Source organism: Xiphophorus maculatus, chromosome 8, assembly GCF_002775205.1.
Source record: "Xiphophorus maculatus strain JP 163 A chromosome 8, X_maculatus-5.0-male, whole genome shotgun sequence".
Lineage (NCBI taxonomy): Eukaryota > Metazoa > Chordata > Actinopteri > Cyprinodontiformes > Poeciliidae > Xiphophorus > Xiphophorus maculatus.
Genome location: NC_036450.1, coordinates 13,129,870 through 13,146,129, shown reverse-complemented (window position 1 = coordinate 13,146,129; position 16,260 = coordinate 13,129,870). Strand labels below are relative to the sequence as shown.

Sequence of the window (16,260 nt, the reverse complement as noted above, 5' to 3'; positions counted from 1 at the left end):
CTTTTTATATCCATGCCTGGAAATAGATATTAAGGATCAAGACATCTGGGTGTATTGATGGATTCAGACCTGAACCTTTGCCTTTATCTGATGAACTTTCCCAGAATTAAGGGACTAATGTCCCAGCAAGATCTTGAGAAACTCATCCATGCCTTTACCACATTGTTTTCACAGTTCTGCTTAAAAGGTAAATCAGACAGCTGCGTCTGATCCAGAACGCTGCTGCTCACATCCTCACTAAAACTAGAAAATAAAGCACATCACCCCATTTCTAAAGTCGTTATACTGGCTCCCTGTTGCTCAAAAGAAAAGACTTTGAAATACATGTTAGTCTATAAATTAATAAATGGCTTCGCATCAAACTACAGAGGTCCTCTTGTTCAAGTCAACACCACCACCAGAAAGAAACATGGAGAAGCAGCGTTCAGTTTTTATGTTACACTAATCTGGAACAAGCTTCCAGAAAAGTACCGAAACTGTCACCACAGTGTTTCCATGTAAAACACTTTGTCTTTTTTGCTGTGCTATACAAATAAACTTGCCTTGAGCATCTATTTTGTACATCACAGCAGAAATCGCAGAAAGTGCCATATGTCAAGCTCGCGCGCACACACACAAACTCGCACGCACGTGCGCATACACGTACAGAGAGGGAGAGGGGGGGGGGGGCACAGGGGGGAAATGTGCATCCATAAGCTACAGTCCTGTAATAAGGACGTCATCTTGTTCTCTCTTCTCCAGCGTTCACGGGCTTTCTCGGGAGTGCATTACAGTGCAGTATTTGTGGTTCAGTATTTCATATCTAAAAATACCAGGGTGACCATTTTTAAAGTAGGTCCGCCTCACTTTCACAGGGACGCACAGAAACAACTGCAGGCTAACAGCGCACTACGCACAGTCTGCGCGCTGCTGCTAGCTAAAGGTACAGCTGTTTACAACTGTACACCAGCTGCACCGTCTCTCCGTCCATCCCGCTGGAGGGACGCGGACAGCCTAGATGAACGAGCTGGTGAAGAGCTTGCCCTCCCCGACTCTCCCGGGGCTCCACCTGCCTTGTCTGGACACCCACAAGGGCTGGCTCTTCAAATGGACCAACTACCTGAAGGGCTACCAGCGGCGCTGGTTCGTCCTCAGCAACGGCCTGCTGTCCTACTACAGGTAACGGTTTCTAACGGTCAGGGCTCCACCCAATAGACACAGCGTTTCTTCAGTTAGAAAACGGAATTATTAACACCATATTTGTAAAGATGATGTCATGCAGTTTTTTTGTGATTTTTTTTTTTTTTTTTTGTGGGGGTGGGGGGGATGTAAAATCAAACTTTTAGTCTTTTCTGATTGTCCCAAAAAACAAAAAGAGGAACTACTACCACAACTGGGGTGGCATCCTTCCCACAAACAATGCGTCTGTTTTTATTTTATTTTACGTGACTGCACAGTCAGAATATTATTGAAATGTTCATTTATTTCAATATCTCAAATCACCAAGTGAAACACATTTCATAGATTATTTACGCACAGAATTATATCTTCAGCCAATGGAAACATGACACCTAAGATTAAAAGTGAGTAAATATATTTATTTTGCATCTTTCACATGTGCTTTATAATGAGCATAAAGACAGAAGATGCATATAAAACATAAAAACAGAAGCATATAAAATCTTACTACATAAAACTAGTTGAAATCCAGATTTAACAAATGAGTCTTCCACTTCTTCTTAAAAGAATCAACTGAATGAAAACTTTGCAAAGTTGTAGGCAATGCATTATATGGTAAATCTCTAATTAAAGTCATCCAAACATACTGACATATTCAGATTCAGTTATAAATAAAGCCCAATTTGATAATATTTTCAATAATATAAGTTACTTGTAAGTTAGGTTATCCATCTAAGGAAGCCTGTAGTGACTGTAGGAAGAAACCTTTTAACAGGAAGAAACCTCCAGCAGAACCAGTGTACATTTGCTGCGACTAAGTTGGTGTTGTGAGGACAGAACTTGGACACTAAAAAGAAAACAGATCTGGAGTTCTTTCATTGGAAACAAAAAAAGTACACTGAGATAACAGCAGCAATAGCTCGAGGAATGTAACACGGGTAATCAGGGAGGCGCCGAGCTAGTAATACTATCAAAACAACAGATAAGGTTTTAGAAATATGTCTGTTTTGCAGAGACAACTTTAATTTTTGTTCTTCTTTCACACAACTTTTCTTAACATATCGGTCTGGGTTGTTTTTCCATCAGGACTCAGGCAGAGATGGCGCACACTTGCAGAGGCACTATTCCCCTGGCAAAAGCTCACATCGAGGTGGGTGACACCTGTCACTTTGTGTTAACCAGCGGAGGCCGAACCTACCACCTGAAGGCCACATCTGAGGGGGAGTGTCAGAGATGGGTGTCAGCTCTGCAACAAGCAAAGGCTAATGCCACGCTCCTGGTGCATCACTCGGGTAAGACTAATGTTTTTTTCCCTATTTGATACATCTTCCCCAATATATTGTGATCAAATTTAATCATTTTGGAAATATCATTGTGTTATTTTTTTATTCTGTGTTAACGCAGACTGCCTGACCTATAAAAGAGTCTTTTTAAAGAAGCAATACCGTTCTGATAACTAACCGACTTTCTCAGAAGCCTATACTGTAGTTCAGCATTTGAAGTGTAATTTCAACATCTGAACATCAGAGGGCAGTGTTACCAAACTATCTGTGACAAGGCCAATTAAAGGCAAAAGGATATTTCCTTTAAAATTTAATTTTCTTTTGCTACGAACATGATTATATGTCATATAATATTAGGATGAATGGGATATGAATCAAGTGAGCAAATGCTGAATTTATCAACTCTTCCTTTGGAATACAAGTAAAATAAAAAATCATATCGATGTGCATCCACGCCTCCCCCTCCACTCTGCAGCCTATCTCCCACCCTGTCTCCTTCAGTCTGGCAGTGAGTGCTGAATGAAATGACCTTCCTCTCCTGACTCCTCCTCCTCCTCCGGTAGAAGGAGGGGAAAAGAAAAAAAAAGGAAAAAGCGAGAGGGAGAGGCATAGCAGGCATGTGTGAGAGGCTTTCATTGACATATTTTCCACTCATGGACTATAAGGAGACAGGAGTGCATCATTTTCAATGAGTGTCGCCTTGTAAGTAAGATGTATTTTTTTTAAAATATATTCAGCAGAATAGGATTCCAGGTAGATCTTTTATGATCTTCATGTTTTTTTTGGAGGGGGGGGTTAATTTGTGATTCTGTTATTGTCCCACGAGTGTCTCATTGTAGAGTTAATTTAGTTTCACCATTGTGTGGGTAGAGACAGGTTGAATGGTGTCATAATGACAGTCCGTTTAAAAAGTAGGCTGTTAAATGCAGCAGTTATACAAATCAATGCCTCAAGAGGTGCTTGTTAGCACTCTTCAGTGCGGTAGGAAAGGGTTGTACCTGCAAGATGCAAATCAATGTTTTACTTGAAGAATTTGTTTTTGTGTCAGTCATTAGAGCCTCATTTGTAAACCTAGTTTTTTATCCGATCTGAGGTCATAGACAGTTCAGAAATCACAATATGCTTTGTTTTCTGTTTTCAATTTTGAAAGGCTTAGTGGTTGCTCATTTTATCTGGCTCTACAGTAAGCAGGGGTGCAAATCCTGGTGCGTTTTGGTGAGGTGATTATAGATTACCCTTCCATAAGCAGCCGCAGGGCTCAGTCCCAGAGCAGATTAATTGGCTGAAAGGATCAGAACAGCAATAATTAAGTGGAGCTCGCAGAAGAAGTGAGGCACCTATTGTGTGATATCCACCACATGGTAAGCACACATGAGCTTTGCATTCGCGAATCTGTAAAAATAGGTGTGTTGTGCTCTGCAAACGCACAGATTGATTCTCCTCCCACTCCATGTCCGTTATGACGCTCCCTTTATCACCTGTGGGTGTCTTCTTGTGATTTAACTATGAGTCACCATTTGCTCTCAGACTCTCCTGTGACTCCCATGTGGAAAAAACAACCCGTTGCTGCACTCATCAGCCCTGTGTGTCATTCCCCTACACATCCATCACAGTTCTAGGTTGAGCTTAATGGCTTTGCATCTCCATATGAACATGTTGGATGGCAGATGGCCTCAGAGAACTCGATTTCTTACCACCTTGAGCAGCAGAAATCTGCTAGATGTGGGTCATGGAACCATTGCAGCTTGAAGTATTTTTCACCCTCTTATTTTTAATCATTTTTCTCCAGGGACTTCACTAATCCAGTTTGCCCTGATTGTTGTTTTTTATTTTCTTCCCCTTTTAATAGGGTTTGGTAGTTTGTCTCCATGCTTTTGAACTCGTACACCGAACTATACTGGCCTAGATTCAAACCATGCACTTACGTGTCCTGGGATTTATCATGCACTGTTTTGTTTAGCAGAGAAAGTTTTGACCTAGAAACATTTTATTACGTTGTGTATATTCATAAGATGGATTATTTCAATGGCAAGAGTTGTCATACTTTTGCTCTCTTTTATTTTGTTATTTTTTAATAATCCAAGGCAAAAAAACAACATATTTTTAAAGTAACCTAATCAGTGGTAATCTAAAATTTCTATATTTTAAGGAACAGAAGCAGCACTACATTAAATTATGGCAGATGTAAATCTTTAAGATGTTAAGCTAAATTAAAAGCTGTTTTTGTTCAGAAGTATGTGCCCCTCTTGCACTTCTCTGTACTGTGTTACATAACTACCATAAACTAGTGTATTTTGGTGAGATTTTATGTGACAAACTAACTCAAATTATTATAATTTGCCAGTGGAATAGATGCTGAAGATAGAAGTTTTTAAATTTTTTTGTGGATTAAAACTGAAGCGTTCATTTATATGCAATGCAAAATAGACCAAGAGGCTCCGTAAACCTCAATGTCCCAGTCTTGTTATCATTTCTCGTTTGGCTTTTGTCTGATCCTGTTGAAAGGCGAACTTCCACCCCTGTCCTTTGCAGCCTCTAACAGGTTTTCTTCCAGGATTGTCAGTGTGATGTGTTCCTTTTCCTCCAGACATAGAGGTCACAATGCTGCTTGTCCACTAATTTTTGTCTATAAAAAATTTTGGCTCTCATGAAGGAGTTAAACTGAGATTAAATTACACAAAAGTGGAGTCTGGTTACTAGTTAGGGGTATCCAAGAGACTAAATACAATGTAATGATTTTTTTGAGTAAATAATCCCAAAAAACACTATTTTCCTTCCACTTGAAAATGATATGCCACTTTGTATGGATCTATCAGAAAAAATCCAGATAAAACATTTTGAAGTTTGTGGTTGTAACGTGACAAAATGTTCAAAAGTTCAAGTAGAATGAAGCACTCTATATTGTAAATATGCCTTATAATGCTTAGTAATCAATCAAGTCTCCTTGAAATGCTCTGAAAGGACTAAAGACTCGCAGTTCGGCTCATGCCAGCTAGAGGAAGAGAGAGAGGAGAGAGGAGGAAAAGGGGTAATGCGTCATCCTTTTTTCTCCCTCTTCATCTAAAAATAGCCTTGCCTCCTGATTGCATATGCCCACGTTTCCAAGGCAACAGTGTTCATTCACAGCTTTCCGATATTTTGGAAGATAGGTTGTTTAGAGATTAGGGTGTGAAGTACTATTATCCTTTCCCATCCGTTTCCCATTAACTCGTCTCATTCTATGTTTAGAGCATTTAAAACATCTTTTGTTAGTCTGTCTCGTGACAGACTGTGCTGTCTACTCCAATCTGGAATCTCATCATCACTAACACACAGATTGTTCTGACATATTTTGAATCTGTCAGTTTTTAAACTGCTACACTGGTGTCTCTGTGTGAAGATGACTCAGGAGATGAAACCCCTGTGCCTCAGGAGGACCGTGCCCTCACCCAAGGAGCGCTGCATTCCCTGGCCACCAAGTTGGAGGATCTGAGCACCTGTAATGAGCTGATCGGAAAGCACGGCGCCGCTCTCCAGCGCTCCCTCAGCGAACTTGAAGACCTGCGAGGGTCCACCGAAGGCACGGACAAAGTGAAAGCCGTTAATGAGCGAGCCACCCTCTTCCGCATCACCTCTAATGCTATGATCAATGTGAGTTCACACAGCTCATACCTCTACAGGTGTAAAGGCTTAAAGACTAAACGGATTAGCTGCCTATGTCTCTTAGTGAGGGACTGTAGCGAGGCCTCGGAGTTCGCCATGTGCTTTGATGTTTGTTGTGCTCACACCTCAGGCTTGTCGGGACTTTTTGGATGTGGCAGAATCTCACAGCCGGCGGTGGCAGAAGGCTCTGCACTATGAGAGAGAACAGCGCCACCATCTGGAGGAGACCATTGAACAGTTAGCCAAACAGCACAACAGCCTGGAGAGAGCGTGGAGGGAGAATCCCACCTCATATACAGGTGAGACCTCACTGCCATTGCCACATAGATGAACATCTAGTACCTACGATGTGCAAAGCAATGTGTGTGTAAGAATACTGCTACTTAGCTGCTGGTTTGGTTTGACAACGAACACATTGTTTTAGAAGAGTTAAACTACGTTGAAGTCATCTAATTTTGATAAATCTTTAAAACTCTGCCTCAAACATGAATAATCTTTATTCCATACTTAAAAAACTCAATTTTACATATTACCACCCCTTAAATAACAAGAATAAAGTGACACTTTAGTAATGATTTAATAAAGAGAGCAACAGCATGGTTGAAAAAAAACGTGTTGGGAGGTGCTGCAGCTGAACCTTATCATTTTAAACCTGAATTATCTACTCTGTGGAGGGTTTAATCTCCCTTATTCAATTATCTCTAGAGTGTTATAGGTGTTCATTCAATCAATTTGTTAAAAATGTATTTACATAATTACTTTCAACTAATTTGCAGGAACAAAAACAAAACCAAAGTTTAAATGTTTTCCTTCTCTTTCATTGATCACATTTTTGTTTTACTTGGTGGTTTAAGGTAAGGAAAAGTTTTTAGATTTGAACACGCTTTATGTTGAAGTTGATGGGATACTATATCAATGTAAAAACTATCTTGTATAACTTAGCAGCATGACTGCAATACTTGGTTTTATGTTATTGAATGAGACACGTTTGATATAGCTTTGACTTCTATCATTTGTTAAAATCTAGAAATTACAACTCACTCATTTGATTATATTATTTCATCATTACTTTTGTTCTGTTTCAGATCAGAACAAAGTGAATGCCGTTATATGTTCTGAGTAAAAAATCAGCATATTGACAATAATTATAAGTTCCAACTAAACATGCTGAGTCCTACTAACGTTTATTACATAAATTGAATTATTTTCTTATTGCATCAACAATATGACATGGAATGATGTGGATGTAAACAGGGATGCTTTGTTATTATAGTTAAAAAGTGTTGTTTTCATAACTTTCTTTCGAGTATATTTCAATAATTTCCAGCAAGTTGAGATTTTAACTGTGGCCTAATTTAAATACACTGAAATCTGTGATCCCTCACAGAGTTTTGGTCCAGTGATTGTCAATTTGCATAAATTATTTTGTCAAGCATTTCAACTCTAACAGGTAAGAGTTGTTGTAAAACCTGGAAGTCAGTTTATCAGTTGTAAAAACTTGTTTAAAACTTTACAAAAAAGCTGCACTTAAAACAGTTTTACTTTTGGCTGACTTCCCTGTCTATACAATTTAATTATGATAAAGCACAGATAATTCTGACAAGTTAAACTTACAGATAAACCAAGCTAGTTCATTTTTTTGTTTGATTTTCTGCAGTGCCCTGACACTGACCCTTACCAAGCTACACACAGCTGTTTGATTAAATAAAGCCATCATTACTTACTATTTTAAATGTTGCATGTCTACAGTCCTGTTAGCTTCAAATTGTTTACAATAAACACTAAAAAGATTTCTCTCAGTAATTATCTTCTGACATTTCTCATGATTCAACATTTTAATGGCAATATTAAACCAAAACAAATAAGAGCTCATGTTCTCATGCTCTTCAGTGTCCAAACTTGGACATTGAAGCCTTTTATGCTAACCTGTCCCACGTTTGTTCCTGCAGGTGTGGAACGGTCTCAAGAGGGGGATGCGAGTGATGAAAATGAAGAAGCGGAGTTCTTTGATGCCATGGAGGACGCCCCTTCATTCATAACTGTGACTACCACTGGAAATATCCGACACAAGTAGGGAGCATCACGCTCAGTAGATGCGCAATGATGTCCGCTGGAGCTGTGCTTTAGTTACAGTAACAGAGCTTGACATGCAGTCAGGTGACATAGGTGAAGCAGTGCCTCACCTGTCGTCATGAAGAAATAAAATCATGTTTGATTACACATGTGCTACACATGCTGATGTCTGTCTAATATATTTAATGAATGTTTGTGACATATTTAGTCTTTATGATAAACTATAAATGCACATTGAAATATGCAGGGTGAGGCAGGAAGTATCATGCTGCACTGGTAGAGGGCAGTGCTGAGCCCCATAGGCACAATGGGCAACTGATGCTCTTCTTCTACACTAAAAATACTGAAAATCATCAGGGAAAATATAAAAAATACATTTAGAATTAAATCAATCCAGGATGACTGTAATCATTGATGATTATCTCCATTAAAGCAGCCATGTTTTTAGAAAGGAAGGCAAACAAAGAAGATTTTTGACTGAGTGACTGAGATACAGTATCTGTGAAGGAGGAAAGGCACATGGACTTTGTATACAAATATAAGTAAAATCATACATTTTATTCTATAAAAACAGCCCAAAACAAGAGAAAAAATTTTTTTTGACAGAAATCTTTTTATGTTTGTTCTTGCCACTATATTGTTGAACAGCATGCAGTTTATTGGAGCATATTTAATAGCTGCTAAAATAATTAAATGTTCCAATTATGAAATATAATATTCTATTTTGAGTTTTGTTCTCACTGCATGTCACTGGCAACTAGTATTACCTTTATGTCCCACTGCCTTATTTTAGGCGCTCAGGCAGTAACCAGAGTATGATGAGTGGAGGAGTGCCCACTGACTGGACTCACAATGAGAGTGTAAGTCCAAACCATTTTAAGGCTGAATGTCAAATTTGTCTGTCTTTATTTTAATGTGTAAAAGTATTTTTACCTTTTTAACTAGATCACATCTTATCATGTTATGAATGCAAATATCCGTCTTCCCATCATCTCTGACTAGCTTTCTTGTTTTTGCTGAAGAAAACCGTTTCCACAGCTTGATACTGCCACCACCATGTTTCACAACTACTCGTAGCATTTTGTATTCAGCCCAAAAAAGATAAATATTGAAGAGCACCTTCTAAGGCAAGTTTAATATGTATACTACATGGTTTATTGTAATCTGTAAACAGGAGCTCTTATAGCTTTCTGTTGACAGTGGTCAAGAATGTACAACTAATAAATTTCCTCTCAACAGATTCTGATACATTCTGTTACTTAATTTTACTTTTGAGTCTCACAGTAGAAGGGGCTGAATATAAATTTAAACCAAAGTTTTTTGATTTTTATTAGCGATAGTTAGCCTGGCCCTTCACAATTATTCACTACTTCATGTTGGTTTGTCCCATAAAATCCAAATAAATATATTGACGTTGACAAGGTTGTGAAAAAATTCAAGAGGTAGCTCTTATGTAAAATATACATATATTTTTTGTTATTTAAAGGACACCTCAGGCACAAACCAAATGCAGCTACGAAGAACAAGACGCAGTCGTATCCCTGACAAACCAAACTACTCCCTCAACTTGTGGAGCATCATGAAAAACTGTATCGGAAAGGACCTATCCAAGATTCCCATGCCTGTAAATCAAAATACTATTTTGCACATTTAAGAATTAGGAAGCAGGCTCTTCTTTTGATACTCTAGAGGTGAATTTTTTCTCTTCAGAAACAAATGACATGCCTTCTTGCAGGTAAACTTTAATGAGCCGCTGTCGATGCTGCAGCGTCTGACTGAGGATTTGGAGTACAGCGAGCTGCTGGACCGGGCGGCTCGCTGCGACTCGTCCCTGGATCAGATGTGCCTCGTGGCTGCCTTTTCCGTCTCGTCCTACTCAACCACAGTCCATCGTACCGCCAAGCCCTTCAACCCTCTGCTGGGGGAGACTTACGAGCTGGACCGACTGGAGGAGTACGGCTATCGCTCCATCTCTGAGCAGGCGAGACATAAACACATCCATCCATCGTGATTTTCTGTCACTGCACATTTACTGTAGTTTATCCATCTGAGCATTCAAATGATGTAATAGCTTGACAGTTAATGACTTTCACTGATGATACCGTTCAATCTCAGGTCAGCCATCATCCACCAGCTGCGGCCCACCATGTGGCATCAGAGCGAGGATGGACTCTGTGGCAGCACATAACCATTGATAGCAAGTTTCGTGGGAAATATATTTCTGTCATGCCGTTAGGTAAGAAACAGTTAGCAGCAAATAAAGCAGCACCTTCTATTTGCCTCAATCTTGTAAAATGTTATAGAAAATGCAGTGTGTTCGTCTTGGCAAAAATCTTAATAAATGGAATCTGTCACAGATTTCTTTAACAAACTGTTTTTCATTGATCTAGTTTAAAGATAATGCTCATGTAATAGAAGTTTTCATATAAAGTTTTCCAAAGGTGCCAATAAGATGCTGTGTTAACAAACATTAGCCACATTTATCCTACAAAAAATCCAGACTGATTGTGTTTGGGTGTTTTGGTCTTCACCACAGGTAACATTCACCTGCAGTTCCACGCAAGTGGAAACCATTACGTGTGGAGCAAAGTGACTTCCACGGTGCACAACATCATTGTAGGGAAACTTTGGATCGATCAGGTGGGTTTCAGCTTATAAATGACAGAAATCACAACTGAAGAAGCAGAAGCTCTTTCGTATTATATCTGATGCATCTCTTCCTTTTCCTGTCCACATCAGTCTGGAGACATTGACATTGTGAACACCACCACGAAGGACACCTGCCGTCTCAAATTCTCCCCGTACAGCTACTTCTCCAGGGAAGTTCCACGAAAAGTATGTTTCAGCTACAGACAAGGAATTGCTAAACATGCAGTAGCCAGCAGTGTTGATGCAGAGCAGAAAATGCATCTAAACATGATTCCTACATATTTTCCAAGTCAATATAAAACACGTTTCTACATTTTGCATCAGGTCTTGAGTTCCAGGTGTAAGGAAAGAAATAAGGACCAGGAAAGATTGAAAGAACAGCAAATAAAGGATTATTGGGATTGATAATTGTGCAAAGAAGGGTTTTTTACAAAATGAGGAATGTTACAGACGTTCCCCATATTAACGAGAGTCCTCTTTATAAAACTGTCAGAGGTTTTTTCAGAGCCGCTGAGGCAAATACTGCTAACAAAAGATCTATCCTGCCCAAAACCATCAGCATCTACAACTATTTGAAGAATCTTGAATAATAGGACTTACTACGACTTTTAATTTTCCTTTGGGATTACAATTTTTTTTCTGAATTTAGTTGAAGAGAAAGAGAGAGAGGAAAGACAAGGGATAAAGAAAAGAAAAAAGGAAAGTCAAAGAAGGAAGGAAGAGAAAACAAGATTTGATTGATGGTACACTTGATATTTTTCACAATAATATACATATTTATTTTTTTCCCAGAAAAAAAACACAGAACTTTACTTTTCCAGACTTTTAAGGAGTCTCATGTAGCCAGATCTTCTTCATGCTTCTTTCTTCTCTTTCTCTAGGTGACCGGTGTGGTGGAGGACGGAGAGGGAACAGCCCATTACATCCTGTCAGGAACCTGGGATGACAAAATGGAAAGTGCAAAAATAGTGGAAAGCAGCCGGGGATGTGGAGGCTCTGAAGGCAAACAAAAAACTGTTTATCAGACTCTTCAACCCAAACTCCTGTGGAAAAAATACCCTCTTCCGTGGGTTTCTGAAATCTAAAAACTTTTGCTCCCGAATCTACATGACTGTCTAAGCGCACATTTGAAGACTCTTCTTTTCTGCATCTCTTCTCAGAGACAATGCAGAAAACATGCACTATTTCTCCGCCCTGGCACTGACCTTGAACGAGCCGGAGGAGGGCATCGCCCCAACCGACAGCCGTCTGCGACCGGACCAGCGGCTGATGGAGGTGGGCTTGTGGGACGAGGCGAACATCGAGAAGCAGCGGCTTGAGGACCACCAGAGGATGGAGAGGAAAAGAAGGGAGGCACAAGCTAACCAAGCCCTGGAAGAAGGCGAGTATTTGGACCTAGGGCTGGGAGATATGAGGAAAATCTAATATCCTGATATATTTTTTGCTGTATCACGATACACAATATATATCACAATATTCTTAAATGAGCTCCAATGTTATTTTAAACTAGACTCCTTGCACCCACCCAAGTTCCCACCCCCATTTCCCTGCTGTACTTAAATGTAAGCTCATATAAAAAAGGATGCAGTGTTTTGCTATGAACTGTCTACACTATAACTAGATAACAAGATGAGAAATAAGTTTTCACTAAGAAACAAAATGGCTAATCTACCACAGCGATCACTTATTAATAATCGCAAAATACGCATCAAGCCTAAAAACCCAAAACTGTAACGAACTGAATGTTCTGTTCTATGTGGCGGAAATGTTTGAGTGTTTTTGGTGCTGAATCCTGATACATAAAGTTGCGTTGTTGTCAGTTGCTATGGCAAAGAGTCTACCTGTAGCGTAAAGCCGACAGAGACCAAGAATAAAAAGAATGAGTAGTTTTTAGTTATTTTTCTCATTGCATAGCACTAAATGAATCATACCTACATCTCCAGGTTTCACTTTAACAGACTAGTTCTACCGCGGCAGCGCGGCTATGAACGGCATGTAGAAGAATAGTCTGATTAGTGGTACAACCTTTTGTGGCAGTAGTTTTATAACATGTTTCGCAAATTACCTCATTTTGTTCGACATCCTCCATATAAAATCCAAACCATTGCCAAATTATTGACCAACGCTGTTTCTCTTTGGAACTACACTAGTTCATCTGATTCGTCTTGAGCAACCTTCTCATTCACGGATCGCCTCAAACTCTCGCTGTCACCATGTTGTTCGTTTTCTCCGCGCAGTGTAGAAAATTTTCAGGTTGAGAGGTGAGAGAGACTAGTGATGCATTCATAGGGTGTCGGATAAACCATATTCGCAGTGAATTTGACGGCGAAAGTTTATTATTTGAACGACAATTTATACTCGATAGTTAAAATGGCTATATCGCAACTATCGTAAAATAAAAATATCACGATACATCGAGTATACTCGATATATCGCCCAGCCCTTCTTGGACCCCAGAAACCATAACATTTGTGTTTGGTTCCTTTTACTCTGATACCCCTAAATGAAGTCCAGTGCAACTACAGAAGTCACCTAATTAGTAAAGAGAGTCTACCTTTTGGTAATTTACCTCAGTAAATCAGAGTATTACCACAGTTAGGTTATAAAATAATATTTCAATCTTTCAACATCTCCCATAGCACAGTTCACTCCTTTAATAATTTTTTTTTTTTAAAAACTCTACATTTTTCTCCACAGTGAATCATGGTGGTGGCAGCATTATGCTGTGGGGATGCTTTTCTGGAGTAGGGACCACAGAAGTTAGTTAGTTACATAAATAAAACAAAAGATTTGGGACTGCAGGAGGAACCGTAGCTTTAAACATGCAGTCAGAGATACAGCAGAAGATTAGATTGAGGTACTGTATATATGTGCATTGGAATGGCCCAGTCAAAGTTCAGACGTAAATAAAATTGAGAATCAAGCTTCTTACTTATTACAAATTATGGATTTTTATTACAGATTTCTAGTGATAAAGTAGGGCTAAGGGCTTTAAAAATCATAAACTTCACATTCACTTTGTGTTCACAATATTAATATTTATATTTTGGAAGAAACAACAATATGATTTTTTGGAAAAAAAAAGGGTTTCGCTTTCCTAAGGTTGTTTACCTTTGCTTTCAGGGCAAGACGTGGAAAGTTACCAGCCAGTGTGGTTTGAGAAGAGAACAGACGAAAACACAGGAGAATCATCCTACATGTACAGAGGTGGCTACTGGGAAGCTAAAGAGAGACAAGACTGGAGTCACTGTCCTGAGATCTTCTAGGAATCTGGTAGTTTTTTTGGGTGGGGGGTTAGGTGGGCTTAGATGAGCAGGTGGCAGTGGGTGAGATAGCTAACTCCTCTCAGCTTCTAAAGCACAAAATCTTCAGCCTCTACTTCCTGTGTATATGTGTTCCCTCCCTGTTACAGCTGTTCTACCAGGATGCATGGCTTTGGTTGGCATACGCTTCCATGCTCTGCAGAACTTTTTATGTGAGCAATTCAAGTTCTGTGTGTGAGTGTGGGTGGACTTTAGTTTACATAGAACCAATTTCAGCACAAAACACACCTAACTGAGTGCGCATGGGCGATCCTGGGGGCGTGGAGCTCCCTGTGTGTACAAGCACCAAATGTCCTGCTCCAATCAGAGATGGAGGATATCAGTCTTTGAAAGAGTGGGACAAAAGCCTTCTTCTGTGCTGTGAAGTTGTCTCAGCAGAGCATGATTTACAGATCCTTCACATTCTTTGCTGTTTTGTGCTAGAGTGTTTTTTCAAAATTGCACCACAGTATCCTGCAGCACAAGCTGAACCCAGAGTGGCCTCTAAATACAAAGACCTCGTTTCATTGAGAGATGAGTGACAGAAACTGTGTCATTTAACACTTCTAAGCTAGTTCGCTTCAAACACAGATCAATGCAAAACCCCAGAGATCATGTATGACTGAACTAAAGGAGTTTTATTGAGTCCATGAAGAAATGAAAGTTGCAGTATTGTTGTAAATTTGTGCTAATCTTACATGTCAGAGATGGCAAAGTGGAGATTTTTGTACATCTAACAGACTATAAGAGAAGAAGATTTTGATTTTTGACCCATTTGGGCATCTAATCTAATTTGAGCAATTTCCAATGCATTACTCATTCCAGTAAAAGGCTAAACTGTATAGTGCTTCAGAAATGTCCCTAATCTGTACAAATCTACAATTTCACAGCAAAAGCTTGCATTTTTTGCCATCTGTCTACATATTATCCTCTACAAGTAGAAATCAAATACAATTTTTTTTTTAATTTTCAAAACAAAATACAGTTTATGAAAATATTCCAACCATTTCCTGAGAGCTCAGGTGATTCATACCACTATCACGATTATTAAGCTTAATAAGGTCACACAACTCAAGCAGACAAAAAGTTACAAGCGTCTAAAGCCCTAAAAAGCACAGAGACGGCTTCTAACTTTCTAGATGAAACTACCCTATTAAACTTAATGATGAGGGAGAACAGCTCAATTCATAATCAGTATGATTCTTTTTGAGCCCATATGATATATAAATGAATTGTTTTGTCAAGATGGATTGCTTTTGATGCTGAACTCTGTAAGGGTTTTAGTTGATAGGCAAATTGAAAATGAAAGCACTTTTGAAGAAACATTAAAGTCTGCTGTAATGTTTTCTAATAAAGCACATAATCTCAGATGAAGAGGAGCGGAATGATCTGATCTGATTAGACAGGATGTGAAGAGCCACTGTTCCTAACAGTGTGTTCGCCGAAGGACAGATATTGAGCACCTTTTAACGAATCCCATCCCGTCAAGGTTGCAACATCTTTATATGGGAACAAAAGCAATAATTCATAGACCAGTGACGTGCGGTCAGGGGAGGCAGGTGAGGCAGTGCCTCACCAGCCATCATGGAAAGAAAGAAAATATATAATCATAAAGTAATTTAAATTGTTATATTCATCCGGTGGTTTGTACTAAAAAATATTTATTTTTCATGTAGCTTCACCAATTTCGATTTTTATTTGTTCAAAATCGCTGAATTTTCTTATTTTCCCATTCAAATGCTTGGAAGCGATGCCGGTGAGGCAGCAGCGAGCTCTGCCTCACCTTGGATTGCGCAACCCCTGGCTCTGCGCTGGCTGCTAAGCGGAGAGAGCATGTTGCTGTACGGCGTCAATAAAATGGTTTAAACAAATTTAATATGTGAACTTATTTCCAATAATTTAGCTTATGTATATAATGTACAGTGCTTTTTGTCACCAACTGTGTTTGTGTAACGTGTTTCGTGTAATGAGCGATTATAAACGGCAGAGAACAGGTTCGAGGTGAGGCAGGCAGTTCTCTTGCCTCATGGCAGGGGGCGCTCAAGATCCCAGACGTTCGTCTTGTTCACTCCTCAACTGCCGAGCAAGTGACAGCGAGCTAGGCTAAACGATTCGGGAAGCAAGTCAAGTGCAGCGATAGATTTTGTGAGCTA

At 39.4% G+C, this 16,260-nt stretch overlaps 1 protein-coding gene across 2 annotated transcripts; it reads left to right on the top strand.

The window, feature by feature from the left end:
- Positions 1-682: 682 nt before the first annotated feature.
- LOC102227720 (oxysterol-binding protein 2-like) lies at positions 683-15,714 on the top strand. Of its 2 annotated transcripts, XM_014473676.2 has the most exons (14): positions 683-1,158; positions 2,245-2,450; positions 5,821-6,071; positions 6,214-6,382; positions 8,033-8,153; positions 8,950-9,016; positions 9,643-9,780; positions 9,892-10,137; positions 10,272-10,392; positions 10,693-10,796; positions 10,896-10,991; positions 11,687-11,871; positions 11,966-12,186; positions 13,929-15,714. In XM_014473676.2, exons 1-14 carry the CDS (start codon positions 998-1,000, stop codon positions 14,069-14,071), a joined length of 2,229 nt encoding a protein of 742 aa, XP_014329162.1. In that variant the 5' UTR covers positions 683-997; the 3' UTR covers positions 14,072-15,714. The 2 variants fall into 2 exon arrangements, with proteins under 2 accessions (XP_014329162.1, XP_023193447.1); XM_023337679.1 differs by lacking the exon at positions 683-1,158 and having other exon boundaries at positions 2,322-2,450; positions 5,853-6,071.
- Positions 15,715-16,260: the final 546 nt, after the last annotated feature.